Here is a 16,590-nt window from a genome sequence, read left to right on the forward strand (position 1 = left end):
GATTGAACGCGACAACCTTCCCTATCAAACGTCTCCAGTTTGTTCTCCAGATTCTTTTTTTTTTTTTTGGCAGGTTTTCACATCGGACTGTTTGAGGCGCCGCTTCGAAGACTCAAGCATGAAACTTGAAACAGTCATTTCTGTTCCGAGTTTGCACACGCAGGGAGAACATATTCCAACGTTAATGTGTTTTTCTTGTTTTCATGCGTTTCCCCCGATCGCCCCACTCCTCCTTTCTTGATGAGCTACAAGCCGAAAAAAAAAAGCTCTTTGAACTCATCGTTTAAATATGGGCCGGTGAGACCCTTTCAAATGGCGTCCAAAAGCCGCCTTTCCACCTGCGCAGCGCTACACTTCTCACAACAGTGAAACATTCATGCAGAGACGCCAACGCGCAGCGGAGGGGGAAACACTGTGATGCGTCCGTGAGCGAGACTCAAAGCAAACATTTTTTCTTCTCCTGTTTGACGAGTGTAACTTCTTTTGATTTTATATTTCTGAAATGCGTCGCCAGGGGAAACTCCTTCACGCCTTTTCAGCTCGGGTGCCCTCCGATGTGACAGCAGGGATCTTTGCACCGCACTGCGTTTGTCATGAGCAAATAAACTACTTCAGAAAGGCTTTTATTTTTTCTGCAGAAAAAAAAAAAAGAATGTTAAACGTTTTATGTATTTTCTCAACCAATATCGTCCTTTAAGATTCATCCTTGAAATTTACATTTTAATAACACTGCAGGGCTTAGTTCTAGTACTGTGGTTTCAGGCTTTGTGACCCTCAGGGCTGAATGACACATGTACAGTGGATTAATTCCTGTCCTGTGGAACAGTTAACTAGGATAGCACACATCTCTGGCCATCAACAATTTTGAAAAAATACAGAACTTATTTCAATATGGTTTGCAAAATATTATCTTTATTTATCTATTTTAATGGAAAAAAAACATTAAAAAGATATTTTTTGTTGCCTTTAGTGAGCAAAACCTAATGTGTAGACCAGGACACCAAGCTGCATTACAATAACTTATAATACAATAGCAATTTGATGAATCTTTCCTTCAGAAAGGTGTGTTCCGTCCACATTATTAGCTTTCTGAAAAGGAAAACTAAAAAAAGTAAAGTTGTCTTTCGAGAAAACTAGTTGGATAATATCAAAAACAGATCAAAAAAATATTGCAAAATTAAAAATAAACACTGCAAAATTCCCAGGAAAAACAAAAAAGATGTCTTTTGAGGGAAACAGTAGGTTGTCACAAAAAAAAGAAGTGTTTTTGAGGCCGTGTTCCTATTTCGATGGCATGTGCAGCTGTACCGTGATCCAGTGACGGTGTGCCATGTTCAAACCAATATGTCACAACGTGCAGTCAGTGAAATCCAGGCGTTGCGATGCATCGTATCGGGTCGACACACTTCAGCGTGCTTCACAGGGACCTCTTTAACACACTGTACTTGTTTAATAATCCCTGCTCCTGTCACATAAAAGGTAACGGATGCCTCACGTTCTGACTGAACATACTCTGGCTCTCTCACGCACACGCATGTATCAAGAAGAACATTCAGATGAAGGGCCAAATAAAGCTCGCAGAACTTCTACATCTGTATCTTCAAATTTGAATTGGTTGCCAGCCGGTTGGCCAGACTGGTCATTTGTGAGGTTACATAATTCATCGAGTCAGGAGCACATGCTGGAAGCGGAGACGGTGGCCGAAACTGAGGGCTTTTAATGTGAAGGGACGACCCAATACGTTCTTGCTCTCGTACGCCGTGGCAGTGTGTGTGTCTGCGTATGTGTGTGCGTGTGTGTGTCTCCCTCCAAGCGAGACGCCCGACTCGTCAAACACTCGGCCGCGCTTCACATCCTCCACCACCGACAGGAACACGACAGCAGTCGGCGGAAGCGCGCGCGAGGTGTTACATGGTTGTTATCAGCGGCGTGTGCGCGCACTCAACGTCCGCGCTCTTGTTTCCAAGATGAGAGATGACGGATATCCGAAGCGTTTGGAAGCTGCTTAGCTCGCTCGTCTCTGTGTCACCTCGCCAACGATTCGGCATTTTATCACTTTCTCAATCCATGTTCATTTGTCGTTGTTGTTGTTGTTGATTCATTAAACGCTTGCCTATTCTCTCATGCTGCTGGCGACGCGGCAACTGGGCAGCCTGCAGTGCACCATGGAAGCATGAGGCCGGTTACGTAAAAGGAGAATGAATCGGTGCCTCTGGGGAAATAGCAACAAGCAGGTTTTTTATTATTCGTCTTTAGTTTCATTTTCTCTAATTCATGAATCCTTCTCTGCAGTGCAGATGGAATCGGCCCTCATGCAGAAGCCGGCAATGACTGTGTTTACTGCAGTTATGTATCTGTGGTCATAATAAAAGGCACTTTGGGGGGGGGGGGGGGAGGGGAGGTTTCTATTCTTCCGGCACAAACGGCGTTATCGTTATCGTTTGCCATCTCCGCCTGTTCTCCGGCTCCGCTAGGACTACCGTCACGCTCGGGTTACAGGGGGAAAACGCATTTTAAACCTGTCTGCAAGGAGCTTTAAGTCCTCCTCGGGGTTGAGTACGGTAACAGGGGGGGGGTTTGGGAGATCAGCGGCGCACACGAGGGCACACAAGCGCCCGGAAGATCAGAGCGGGAAGAAAAGGACGGCGGCGGGGAGCGTCGGCATCGACAGGCAGCTGCGATCAATCTGTGGGCCGCAGAGGGACGAATCGAAGACGGGCTCTTTAAAAGTGATGCAGTTGTAGTGGCTCAAGAATATGAGAGCGAACACAGGCCTGGGTTTTCCTGTGAGTAACTACGTCATTGATCATTTATAATAAGGTGTAATGCAAGAGCAGAAGGCCGCTCCCAGCAGCGCTCCCACACACACACACACACACACACACACACACACTTGTGTGTTTCTTTGGCACAACTTTAGCATATGTTCCCAGTGGAGCCCTCAGGCCACGTTGTTTTATGTATTTCTTATACTCATCTTTACCAACTGATGTGGAAGACAACGGATAACACTCCCACATTCGTCCTTGTTTAGAGACTTTGTCTGCACAGCTGCTCACTCATAATATATTTCCTCAGCGAATAATGAGGCTTTAATAAATATTAACGTGTTAGATTGCTCCACAGCACGTTTTCATCCCTTTGAGTTGCCGTGAGCGTCCTGTTTCTGGGTTAAACGTACTTCTCTGCCCGTTGTCTACAACGCAACATCAAGACATGTCGAGTGTGTCACTTCCACTGGGACTCGACGATGACTTGATTGAACTACGTTCAGTGTTCCAAGGTCAAAAGTCCAACTCTGAAACACGAGACGCACAGAATAACGGCGTGTCAAAACAGCCCGCGAGACGTATTCGACCACTCATTCGACTGCCACAGAGAAGCTTCAAATAGAAATTACGAAAAGACCTTGAATGAATCGACAGTCTTGATGCAACGGAAATGGTTTTAGCTGGATGTCCCTTGAGCCCCGGGCAACCCGCTTTTTAACCTACAACCCAGCCCCTCGCGGTCCTATCAAAAATGCATTAGCCACGCTACACACGATAGCTCGGAGCCTCGTGGCCTTCTCGTGGCTGCAGCGTCGCTCGCAAGTTCTTCTCCCACGAATCGAGCGGTGCACGGTGGGGGGGGGGACACAAGACGCTGTCCACTAATGCATTAGGAAGAGCAGCTAGGCATTCCCTGTGCACAAAAAGAGGGCAAAGTCTCAGGCAATTACACTTTTGACTTGTATGTTTGCCAGTTTTGCAGTTCATCTTAAATGTACGAAAACATTATCGATTTTCACAGGAAACCACTGTGCAGCCGGTCGGCCCCGAAGATTTATTTCCCTGAGTGATATCATAAAAATGTGGAGGGAGAGAGGGAGAGAGAGAGGGAGGGGGAGGAAACAGAGAAGACACAGCGCGCCACACAGGATCTGGGTCACGTCACTGAAGAAGCAGAGCATGATGGGAACAATGCGACACGCCGTGGACCAGTGACCTCCTGTCACATTACACCGCTTCCAGCCGAGAGAAAGGATCATTTTGCAATTTACACTTTTAGCTGTTCTATGAATGAGACGTGTGGTATTTAACAACAATGATGCCGTAACATAAATTGCAGGAGCAGCCTTGCGGTTCTCGAGGTCGGTCTCGGTCTTGCACGAGTCCGACCTCCATCATCTAATCCCCTCAGTCTTCATCTGGTCTCAGTCTCAATGCTCTCCGCTCTCTTGGTGATTACGTGGCCTCAGTTTATGTGGTCTTCACTACAGCCCTTATGAAAATATGAAAGGTCATCAGTAGCCTCAAAAACTGCCTGGACTGCCATTTTATTACTCATGCTGACATTCAATTTTTTCTATTTTGGGAGGCCGGTTTTGCAATAAACTGCGTGTAGTGCCGGATAATTCTAATCTACTGTGTGTCATTGGCAACAGACACAAGAGGCAGCGCTCACGTCAAAATAAGAAATTTAACATGATGTTGGTTGCATGACAATACTAAAAGCAAGATAAGAGCAACGGTTTGATTTTATCTATTAATAGTTAAGGCCATTAATCCCGCAAATTGCCAGACATTGACTTTTTATATCAATATAAACTAACTTTGGGCCTTTTGTTGGACGACATGAAGCACATTCTTCTCTTTGTCACCAATTTTTTTCCTGCAAAGTACGAAATAAATTCATAATAAATGGACCATTACCTCCTCACCCAACCACTTCAGCCTGTGCCGCACGAGAGTCAATAGTCGCTGCATTTACAGTTTGTATTCTGTCGTTCATCTGTTGGGAATGCTCAATAGCGAACAGTTGAGTTCTTGCAAGGAACTTCAAGGATCTTCTGCTGAGGACAGACGGGTAAACTGCTGAGGGAACAGAAAGAAGGCCCGGAGTGGAGCCCGCAGAGGACGGCTGTCCCGCGATGACCTTTGATTTGTTCTCCGTGGCTCCGATAGCTGGAGGCCGAAGAGTAGATTACATGATCCATTTCTGTCAAGAGGCGCGCGCCTAAATCACGCGCCTGTCCCGCCTGAAGGTGGGATTGAGGCCGCGTTTATTCTGACGGCGCTTCGTGATTTGTATTGCGTTTGTGTCGCCTTGATTGATGCTTCTTGATGTAAATTCAATGGGCCTGTGTTTCTACCAATACTGTACTGGACCACAGAGAGAAAAGCATTGGGTTCACTTTTCTATCCATCCACCGATTATCTTCATTTTAATATCATAATTTTACTTAATGACCATATCCTGTTGTCTTTACAAGAGGGGAGATGTTTAGTCACTGGATGTTGATTCCACCATCTGCAGTTATCACAACTGTCGCCAGCAAATTTAATCATCCGTAGCTCGTTAACCTCTATGAGTCAGACAGAACCGCACAAACCACAATGTCGATCAGGACTGTTTGTGTTATTCATTTTCAAGCCTCGAAAACGTCCCATTTGTGCACCTTTTCCCAAAGAGCAAAGCAGTAACTTTACAAGCATGACAGCATTTCAGATGGAAGCCTTCAGGAGTTATTTTTAGAAAACGAGTCAGGATATATTGTATTTAACGAATAATAAATAAACCACGGACAGCTGAGGAAGCGCAGGAGACCGATGGGCGGGACGTCCAAGGATTCTGAGGCCATTAAAAAATAAAATTCTATTGTATGCGTTTCGAACTAAAAGTGTTTGCGTTTCTTCTTACATAGTAATATAGGCCTTTGTCGTGGCGCCTGCGGCTCTGCTTCTGCAGCTTCGAGCCGGCTAACGTGCGCTAACGTCCGTTAGCTAGCCGGGAAGCGGCAACAACGCCAACGCCATCTTAGTTTAGCATGTTATTACAAATGTTATCGCGCTTTAACTAATAATTGTTCAGGTTTCACTGATGAAACAAATTCCTCAACTAAAAAAAAAAAGAAAAGCAGCGAGCTGAAAAGAGGAAAGCAGCCGCGTGTGAGGAGGCCGACGAGAAGAGAAAAAGAGTAAAAGCACAGCTAATCTGAGAAAACGCCGGCCTTCTGCGCTCGACTTTATTCTCCTCAGCTCCGCCCGTCGGATATTAAATTGCCTCTCAGCTCCTCTGTTTGCTCCCTCTCATTGAAGAACAAGTGCATTCTGCTTTATGTTTTTATTTTTATTTTTTTAAAAGGGTCTCACTCCCTATGGAATTTTTTTTTTCTTGCCCCAAATTAGCAAGAGACAGAATCACATCGCAGAATGGAGAAGAGTTCGTCCTTTCCAGGAATTCTCCTCCGGTGTCTCACGTCGGATGTTTCTCAGCATGTAGGCTGCACTCATGTTATGCAAATTCATCAGAGTCCCGTGTGTAGCTTCAATCCATAAAGTACAGTGGAAACATCATGAACTTTCTCCCTCTCCCTCTCTCTCTCTGGGTCGCCCTCACTCCCTCGCTCGCTGATCCAGCTGCTATTTTGGCAACGGAGCAAAGAAATAAATGAAGTGCTTCAGCGGAAGGAAGGCTTCACTAGAGGGATTGCGGGGGGCGGCGCGGGGGGGGATTTGGTAGGAGGTTTTAAAAGACATTTTATTTAAATTAGTGTTTTATTTGGGCTTAAAACATCAGGGACATTAGGCTTAGCGCTACAACGGTCCAATCATGCTTCCAATGGCTATTGGTTTAATCAAACTGAGGCCTTGGATGATTTTTCTTTTAATGCTATTTCATGAATTCTCTGAGTTTGAAAAAGGACTATTTCTATAAACCAGAAAGAAAATCCCATACATCCTTCTGTAGATCTGTTGAATAGAAAAGTAGACTTGGGGCTTGGCTGAAGATAAACTAAAATGGCGGAACCGAGCGGCAGCTTCTTTGCCATTCATTTGAATATTGAGGATGTAATATGGCCTGTAATGAAAAAGGTGGGAAGAAATATTTTGCAAATAAGAAGCTCGTAGCTCTCCAATTGCCTTTTTACAGGAGGATGGGGGGGTGGGGAGGGGGGGTCACCTGCGGGACTTCTTCTTGAGCACGCTCATCAAAGCTCCTTTCCCAAAAAGTATTTCTTTAAATAGCATTGCGGAGGACGCGCGATTTTGTGCTTTTTATGAAGCGGTGAGAGCGGAGACGTGGCAGGGAGAGGAACGGGACGAGGAGGGCAAAGCCGGATTGAAAACCAGGAACACGGTTCATCATCAGCGGCTTAGCTCCTCTCGAGGTAGCGCGTCCAAAATGAGCAGATAGGGAGTCGACCTAGAAACGGCACGACGCGGTGCCGCGTGCACTGTTCACATTCCCAAAGAATTATGTACCCAATCAAACCGATTTCCTTTGTGACGCTCACTTGCGTAGCGGTCAGTTAGCACGACGCGTAATGGACTTAATCTAATGGACATTGAAATGGTTCGAAGCGGCTCAGTTGCCAAAATTTGCCAAAAGGTGGTATACGCAACCAAGTGACGTGGTATGAAGACGTGTATAGCAGGTGAGAAAGTCCACTGAGGAGAGATGAGGGTGGGTGGGACGGGGACAAGGGGACGGGGCGGGTGAGTCAAATCAAACTCACTCCCCTGTCAAAGCACATCATGGCACGTGGCGTGAGACGGTCCGCTGAGGGCAGCTTCTACGTCTTCGTTCTACTTGCGTTCTAACGTGTGCTTCTCCTAACTTGACCCAGAGGTCACCCGGGGTCGGTTCACATGCCAGTGAACCCCCGACCTGTTAACACGGACATTGTGCGTGCGGTTACTATGCGGATTAACTACACCAAAGTTATTTATTCCTATCGTCAAGACATATAAAGCATTTGCCACGTTATTTCTGTTTGTCGCATATCTGCATGCATGCATTCCGTTAAAACGTACGGCTGCGTGCTCAAGGATGTCTCGCGTTTGCAGCGACTGCACCCTGACTCCTCACGTACTGCAACGCTAAGAAGACCGCTGAACACGCTGACTTTTGATGTTTGGTACGGTGTGTTTTGGACGATCAGCTAAATGAACCGCCGGCGTTCCACAACAAGATGCTAATGACATTAGACTCAAGGGCTAAAGAGCACACGAGATAAGCAAACCAACCAAACATTAATGTTATATTTAGGTTGCTGACTAGAATTCAGCCATCTCTAAGAAAGAAACACTGTGTTTCTGATGACCAGGAGATACAGAAAGAGCCAGAAACTGGTCCTGGAGTTGAGATTACTTTGACAAGAGGTAAACTTTCAACCAGGCTGCATTCAAGTACACGAGAGGCACCTGAATACACCACAACGTGTTCATTGTTAACTCTGATAAGTGGGGTTTATTAATGATAACCCTGTTAACTCAAAATAATTGATGTGCATTTTCAAGTTTAAATACCAAACATTGGCTTATTGCAAACTACAAAACGGTTTTGAATTTGAAATCGGTCAAAAGAAGTTATTTGATGAAAACATCTGTGGCTCGAGGACAGTGTGATGGCCGATTTCTCCCTACTTTACTCCTAACAGAATAAATATGTATGATAACAAACAGATGAATCTATACTGACAATAACCCTGACATGTCACCGTACAAAACAAGAAAGTTAGTGTCCAAAGTCAAAAACCAAAATGTTATGTGCAATACAGCATAAAAAAACAAAACGCCAAGGGCCTCCACACTGGAGAACTTAGTTACATCACAAAGCGACGTACTTCCAGTCCACTCGCTCCTTTATCCTCCACGGCCCTAAAGAGATGCTGTGTCATAAATGAGAGCGACGTCAGATTGGATTAAGGTCTAGGTACAGAGCTTCTGTGTAAACGCCTGGTTAAGTTAAGCTTCATGATGGAGAAGCCCCCATCCTCCTCCTCCTCCTCCTCCTCCTCCTCCTCCTCCTCCTCCTCCTCCTCCTCATCTTCCCTCTCATTTCCCTAGTGCAACGCTGGCTGTGCACACTTTGTTCTTAGTGTGCTTTCACCAGACCATGAGACAAGAGGTGCTGCCGTTCAGATGCCGCGGCTGCACACGTTGCATCCTCCCTTCAGATCCGGGGCGGACCGGACCACCAACAATTCGAGAGCTGTTGTCAAAAAGTGGATTTTAAAAAGCTCTAAAAAACTGTAAATCAAACGCAAACTGCACGGCTGGATGTGTGTGTGTGTGTGTTACAGTAGAAGCACAGTGCAGGGAGGCTGGGTGAAGCCCAGCATGGCGGGTGTAAAGATGCTGCTAGTTGATGGAAACGTGCATGATAACAAAAGACGGTAGGAGGGATGGTGGAGGGGCGATATTATTTCGCGTAAGTCGCAGAAGCAGAAGCAGAAGGTTGCAGAGTGCGTGCAGGACGCCTGGGTGGAAACAAAGGAAAAGCGAGCATGCGATGCTGGTGGACACAATGCATCCCAGGAAGCGCGCAGGGCACCTACCTTAAGGACTTTTATGTGGGCATCTTCTCGATGATCCCCGGTGATTTCATTCAGCCGAGGACGGGAAGGGGGGGTGGGGGGGGGGTAACGAGAAAATAAAAACTGCGAAAAGAGTATTTAGGTTGCCAGAAATGCTTGTAGAAAAATAAAAATAAAAATAAAAATAAAAATAAAAATGAAAGAACTAAACGCTGGAGGCTGAGCCCCAGCCGGCTGTGCAGGCGATGACTAAAGCGTGATATTCTTCGGGTTTCCACAGACAGGCTGTGATGTCTCCTCTGCATCAGCAGCAAAGCCTCCTCATGTCGGGCAGCACAACGAGCGCCAGACGCGAAGCGGAACCCGAAAACGGGATTCTAGCGCGATCCGGTGAGCGCGGAGAAGCTTTCCTCCCGGTCCTCCGCCATCCCGCTGTGTTTTGGAGAGGAGGACGCGGAGGCGAGGAGAAAGGATGCTCTCGGGCTGAGGCAGCGAGCAGGATCCTTCGTTCCTGCTGTCTACGGAAGCCCGGATGCGCCAAAAAAAAGAAGGCAATTTTATTTTGGTTCCTTGCTCAGATGTTGATTTTTTTTTTTATAATCTCATTTCTGACCGCGAAATCCTCACACGAAACAAACGGGGAATTATTGTTCTTTTAAAACACATTGTTTTTTTTATCGCACTCTCGTTTTAAAAATGTGTCGTTTGTGGTTTCTTTCTTATACCAAAGTAGGCGAGTGATTGATCACTAGTCTCAATAAATACAGTATTAGTCTTCTCTATTGGTTTATAATAGTGCCCCATAGAGAGTATGGTATTAATTCACATGTGTATACAAATAATTGCATTAATATTTGACTTTAAATAAAAAGGAAAGGCCAATACAGTGACATCTGAATATAGAACGTTTCGGTTGGGTTCATTTTTATTATTATTAAAGGGTTATTTTATAGGTTTCTCTGACATTACAGTACTGGCTCCCTGTTACTTTTTGTTCCTTGACTAATAGAAATTGGATTTACGGTATTGGTTGAATTTTTCATTGGATTTGTCAGTTAAATTTAAGATTATGTTGATAGTTTCTTCTGTATGCTCTTTTTTTTACCAGCCATTGGCCTATAAAGCATCTGGCATCACAATGATACTGACAAATATGGTGTTTATTACTGGAGGTTATGAGATCTTCAGCACTGCAAAAGAACAATAATATATTTGAGAACCATAATGATCACGTTGAATAATTCTTAGCTGATGCTGTGTTGTTTCATTAAAATTCCCATTATAAACAAGTTCATTGAATTAACATTGTGTAGAACAATAACGGGATGTGGAAGACTAATTGCTTCCTCTGGTGAGTTGTCGCGTATTTAATCGATGTTGTGGTTCTCTGCTTCGATCTAGTGGACGATATAAAGAACTGCAGGAATCAGAAGTCAGCAGCACACACAACTGTTTATGGGGAGCAACAAAAAAAACACAACGTCGGGTGTAAATAAAAAAAAATTTAAAAAAAACAAAGATCTTGATTGGACAACTTTATTCTCTCAAGGACATTTATGAAGCCAGAAGCAAGATCTTTTATCATCATACACAATGTCAAAAACAATGAGTTTGTCTGATCACCACCACATCAACATAATGCACACACGGTACCAACAACACTCAGTGAAAGCCCGGCGTTCGATGCGCAGCCTGGTCGGCCCAACAAACGCTGGAGTTACATCTCGGTATAATAATAAAACCACCTCGAGGGCCTTTTGCTCTCTGTGCCGACATCAACTTGACAAACGGTTCAGAGGAATTATCCATTTACAGATACACAGAGTCAGCGTCAACAGCTGTGCTGCAAAGCTACCAGCTAACCAAAAGAAAAAGAACGTGTAACTTTGATGATGGGTTTTTTGATGGCTTTGTTGTGACGTAGCAGAAGTCTAATTCTATCATTTGAATTGCACCTTAACCCAAAAATACAACTCGGCTTTACACGCACACACACACGCACACGCACACACACGTTCAGCTTCTTTAAGGAATGTTAGAAAACAATGGAAACGTGGATGTATAAGCATTCTAGGGTTTAAAAAATAAATAAAAGTGAGGCTCTATAGAACTTCTGCGCCTGCATCCATCAAATTGTTTATGTGATTGAATCAGTGTTTTCTTGGTGCCAGATCAGCTGATGTTACATAAAAGCAAAGTCAACCACCAGTCTTTACAAAAGGGTTATTTGTCAAGACCTCTGGTACTACAGAGTGGCTCCAAAATAAACTCCTGTTGCGGTCTAAGACGGTTTACTAGTAACTTGAGAAAGTGGATGAAATAGAGATGACTCGGGGGGGCAGTAAGCAAGAAGGTTATGGCTGCCAGATGTGTTCAGGAGGCTCGTTGGCATCAAACGTCGACATCTTGGCTCCATAAAGTTCTGAGGAGCTGTTGGCTCCCAAAGAGCGAGTCCAGTGACCTCACCAGTTCGGTTTCACGGCGGGAGTAAATAAATACTGTGTGGGGGCGGCGGCGTGGATTAAGGACCGCTTGCTTATTTTTACCAGGACAGTTTGAGGAAAAAAAAAAAACAGGCTACAGTAATGAACACAATGACAAACACCCTGATGCTTCACGTGAAAAAAAGAAAAATCACTTGTCCATCTCTCTCTCACACACACACACACACACACAGAAATATTTTCAAATTCGCAGGTGTCATTGTTAAACTCATCATTTATCAAAGAGTGGCCAGAAATCGTACGGCGTGGATTCAAACCCAACCGCTGTGAACCCGCCTGTGGGGTTTGGGAGCTGCGAGTCGTCGCCTCGAACACTCTGGCTGGTGTCAGGAAACAGACGGGAACTCCTGCGGCTCATGAACATTCTGCTCGCGCTACTTATCGCACTGAACTGAGGGGGTCTGATAATCCAGAAATGCGCACACAAAACACCGGCATCTTTTTTTTTTTGCCCGTTTACCTTATTCAACATTCATGTTTCCTCTCAGGAAAATACAGTTGGGTGCGTACGGTCCACTCTTGCATAAATGATGGGTTAAAAAAACAACACCAGGAAGATAGAGACATTTAAATAATTTACGATGTATTTACACAATAATCCGTCTTGTTTTCCAGCAGTGTCTTTTTTGTCCCATCTTCTAGTCACCCATCTTTACCTTCGATGTCTGCGGGAGGAAAACAGAACAGCTGTTAGCGCGATCTCTCACACATTGAACTCAACACGTGCAGCTTCCTTGAGAGAACTACGGCCAAATGCAACGGATACCCGTCTCCCCTGAGGAAGAAACACCAGTGGGGTGAGTGAATTGAAGCAGCCCGTCTCATTTCACCTGCAGAATGGCCACGATGACGCCGAAGAGGCCGATGGCGCTGCCGAAGATCTCCACGATGAGGATCTTCACGAAGAGGCTGCCGTTCTGGGCGTCCGCCAGCGCCGCGCCGCTGCCCACGATGCCGACGCAGATGCCGCAGAAGAGGTTGGAGAAGCCGACGGTCAGACCGGCTCCAAACATGGAGTAACCTGGCGGGACGGAAAAACGAAACGAGTCACGAGAGAGAGAGAGAGAGAGAGACCACCCGCGTGCGACCGGTGTAACGTCAGGCAACAGAAATCTAATTTCCTGTGAGTTCTGGAAACCAGAAGCAGGAAGCAGCTGGTGCCATATTCAATGAGATATAATTTTTAATCTTAAAATATGAATTGCTTTAATATTACCATATTTGCATGCGTAATATTTTATGAGTGAATAGAGTACGCGTGTAAAATGTAAATATTCTGGAGTGAACTGCAAGTTTATTTCATAGCTTTATTGTGTTTTTCTTCCAATCTTCATAGTTTGTAGTTTTTTTGCAGTCTTTGCTTATATTTGTAGTGTTGCCATTTTTCAAGCATGTAACTTGCTATTAAGCCACATTAAAACATAATATTATTTAAGCTGGAAGCATCAAAGTGAGAGTTAGTACAACATGTGTCATAGTCTGATTTCTGGTGCAGTTTGTGCTGCGGACATTTTTTGTAACGGATGTTTTCTTTTGTCCACCATCGGTATCTTTACGCGAGCGTTCTCACCAGCTTGGTAGTTCCTCGCTCCGATGCTCTCAGGGGTCGTTCCAGAGAAGTTCTAGTGAAAGAAAAAGGGTTTATTCAAAAGAAATGATTGAACTTCTCGTCACGATGTGTCCAATTATCTTTTATTGTTTCCATGCTCAGCGCTTACCTCGGCCATGTTGCTGATTACAATGGCCATGATGATCCCATAGATCGCCACAGCTTCACAGAAGATGATGCTGAAAGGGAGAAAATAAAAAAAACAAGCGTAATAAGATTCTCCCCTGAGAACTATATATAACTAGATTTGTTTTGAAGTAAATTGCTGATAATAATTGGCGACTATTTTTTTCCACGTGGAATGCATTTAACACTTGTATTCTGTGGGAAGTCTGCAATTAAACATTTTCAACTACCTTGATTAACAGCATTATTTAATAGTGTTTAGCTAATTATAAGTATCCCGCTGAGATTATCCAGTTTCAGGACGTAAAGGAAGACGGACGGAAGAGAAGAGAATAGAAATCGCAGTGGTGCAGCAGTTACTTTTTAGTTCTCGAATGAGCTTACCTGACCAAATTCTTGGTTTTGATTCGTGGAGCCTTGACTCCACCGCCGAGGATGCTTGAGCCAGTGATGTAGATCCCCCTAGAACACAAAAACAACTATCAGCAAAACGTTTATCACATCACAACAAAACTGGCAAGTGATCCGAAATGAACAACAAGGGGCACCAAAGAAAAGCAAGCAAACACCTCGTCTAAGTTTGCTTCTATAATGGCAACTTAGGTAAAAAAAAAAGTACTAAATGGACATTCCTGATTTAAGAGGAAACTAGCAGGTGGCTCGGTTACATAAAAACCCCAATAAAATATCAAGTAGTGGATGGAGAAGACGAGACGAGGTAGCTCGAACAAACAGGAGAGGATTGTTGACCCTGGTTTTAGACGCGTGTCCCAGACCAGAGGCTGAGTGTGCTTGGTGAATCAGCATCAAATCAGCTAGAATTAACTTTCTCTCCCACAGGCCGTTCAAGCTGAGGATTCATTTAGTGGCACTTTTTCCCGTTTCGTTCAGTAAAAAAAACTTTGCATTTGCCCAAGTTGCTAATTCGAACATTTCCCGGTTCCACATTTACACATGATGAACACTGTGGAAAGAGGAAGTGATTCTCTGAGACACCGGTGTGGTTTGGTGCTCACCAGGCTGCGCCCACCACAGACAGAGAGATGGCCAAGCCGATGCCCAGATTGGCCCACATGAAAGGAGAGGTCTCCGTCAGGAACCTGCAGGCAAAAGAAGCACGAGCTGGTGAGCTACACTTTGACAAGGAAACGTGTTCAGGCACCAAAAACACAAAAGCAGGAAACGTCCCTCAGTACGCGTTGGAACGCGTGTGAGCTACAATATGGTTGCCTGAAATGATCAATCACCCACTTGAAACAAGACTAAAAACACAGTAACGATGGCACCTGTAAGCTCGATGCCAGATATTAGCCTATTTCTGGTAGATCGGGCCCACTGCGTCAAAACAGGAGAGCTGAATACAGCCCCAACTGTATTTGGCCATGCTGATTAAGTTAAAAGAAGAGAAAACTCTTTAATGTTTGATGCCACACTGTTTATATGAACTAAGATGGGGTAAGCATAATTGTAAAAATACATTCAAGTAAATAAAATCTGGTTGCAAAAAGTCTCAGTGAGAGAACAGACTTAAGAGAATACGAAAAATGAATTCCAAATAGTGCATTTATAAGTGGTTTACCTGCCTGTTCTTTTTTCACTTTGCTGACAAAACAATGAACAAAGTGAAAAATGGCCATCCCATATTAGAAAGATTAAAAAAAAAAATAAAAAAAAGAATATGTCATTGATTATTATACATAACATTAGTCCATCTAAGTCTATATGGCTTGAGAAGTTTTATTTGCGCCATTGTTTGAGTCCATAATTAAACATCATATATCCCACAGATGCCCTAAACGCAGTAATGAACCTCCAGTCAAGTAGCTTTATTCCAAACCTGCTTACCATGCCACATCGAAGCGGAACCCGAGGTCAAATATGGTATAGCAGAGCCCTGTGGAAGCAAAAAGACAGGAAAGAAGTGTCAATCATATTTACAAGCATCTGTGTGTGTGTGTGTGTGTGTGTGTGTGTGTGTGTGTATGACAGAGCTTTAATACAGACATTTGCAGTGTGTTACTGCACTAATAATATCTTTCCCTGAACAGTGTCACATTTATGTGCTAAAGTCGTGGAAAGAAGTCGCAGCTTCGGTGTGATCGCTCACTCTCACGTGAAGGCTGCTGCAGTTCCTGTTTGAGAGCGTCTAAATAGGTTTCAGCTAACCGGCTAACGTTAGCTCAGCCAAGCGACATTACTTAAGCGTTTTTAAACCAAGATGCCTTCACATTCATTGTTGAACCAGCCTAAATAAATAATAAACTATCATGTCAAACGTTTAAAACCTCGGATGTTTTTTTCTGAAAGCGGTTAGCTATAAGCTAACGTGCTCTGACATTAACGTTAGCTGAACGTTAAGTCGCAATGAATGCTAAAGTTAGCGACTTCTAACGTGGGAGAAGGTGGGTTCCTTTCAAATGCGATAAATAATCAGCAGCATATTCTGGATTCTTGTTATAAAGTGCTAAAACCAATAAACAACCGCATCTGCAATATTGACCGATTGACAGGAGCTAGCAAACAAAATGGAACCAGCTGCAGAGCCTCTCGTCCCATAACATAGCCAGGTCCCAAATTCTGACTGTCAAACGCAATCGCGATGTGTCATGAAGAAAGAGCGACCGACTACACGGCCGTTGTTACATAAGTGTAAGAAATATACGATTTCATTCATTCATTCCAATATTCCCCATTTTTTACGGAAAAAATATAATCTTACCAACGATTAGTATGGTGCTCCAGAAGGCCAAAGTGACCCCCGTATACAAAATAGCGTGTCCGTTCATCATACACTCTAGCAGCATCTATCCGGACGTCTAACCTGCTGGATCGGCAAAATATCGTCGGCCCAAATTTAAAATTTGACGCCAGGAACGCTAAGAAGACGAAATAATGCTGTTTTTAAGACAAGCTATCGGTCGATGGAAAGGCTGAGCATCGAAAGGAGAAGCTGGGTGATGTCAGGTGATCCAGCTTGACAAGCATGTGACCGGCGACAGGAAGGCTGCGTCCGGCTATGTTTTTTCTTCACCTTGGTTGAAGTCATT

At 44.3% G+C, this 16,590-nt stretch overlaps 2 protein-coding genes across 2 annotated transcripts in view; both read right to left on the bottom strand.

The window, feature by feature from the left end:
• Window positions 1-9,857, bottom strand: part of b4galt2 (UDP-Gal:betaGlcNAc beta 1,4- galactosyltransferase, polypeptide 2) — a 90,163-nt gene extending 80,306 nt beyond the window's left edge. Inside the window, exon 1 of the mRNA XM_040171316.2 lies at window positions 9,326-9,857. The gene's annotated coding sequence lies outside the window, so the exon portion shown is untranslated. The remainder of the gene's footprint in view (window positions 1-9,325) is intronic.
• Window positions 9,858-10,826: 969 nt separating this feature from the next.
• Window positions 10,827-16,590, bottom strand: atp6v0b (ATPase H+ transporting V0 subunit b). Its single transcript, XM_040171334.2, has 8 exons — window positions 16,263-16,590; window positions 15,389-15,437; window positions 14,560-14,643; window positions 13,928-14,005; window positions 13,527-13,596; window positions 13,379-13,430; window positions 12,639-12,829; window positions 10,827-12,473 (listed from the first exon to the last, which is right to left on the bottom strand). The coding sequence occupies exons 1-8, from the start codon at window positions 16,345-16,347 to the stop codon at window positions 12,447-12,449; spliced, it is 636 nt and encodes a 211-aa protein (XP_040027268.1). The 5' UTR covers window positions 16,348-16,590; the 3' UTR covers window positions 10,827-12,446.

Source organism: Gasterosteus aculeatus, chromosome 3, assembly GCF_964276395.1.
Source record: "Gasterosteus aculeatus chromosome 3, fGasAcu3.hap1.1, whole genome shotgun sequence".
In the NCBI taxonomy this organism is placed as follows: Eukaryota; Metazoa; Chordata; class Actinopteri; order Perciformes; family Gasterosteidae; genus Gasterosteus; species Gasterosteus aculeatus.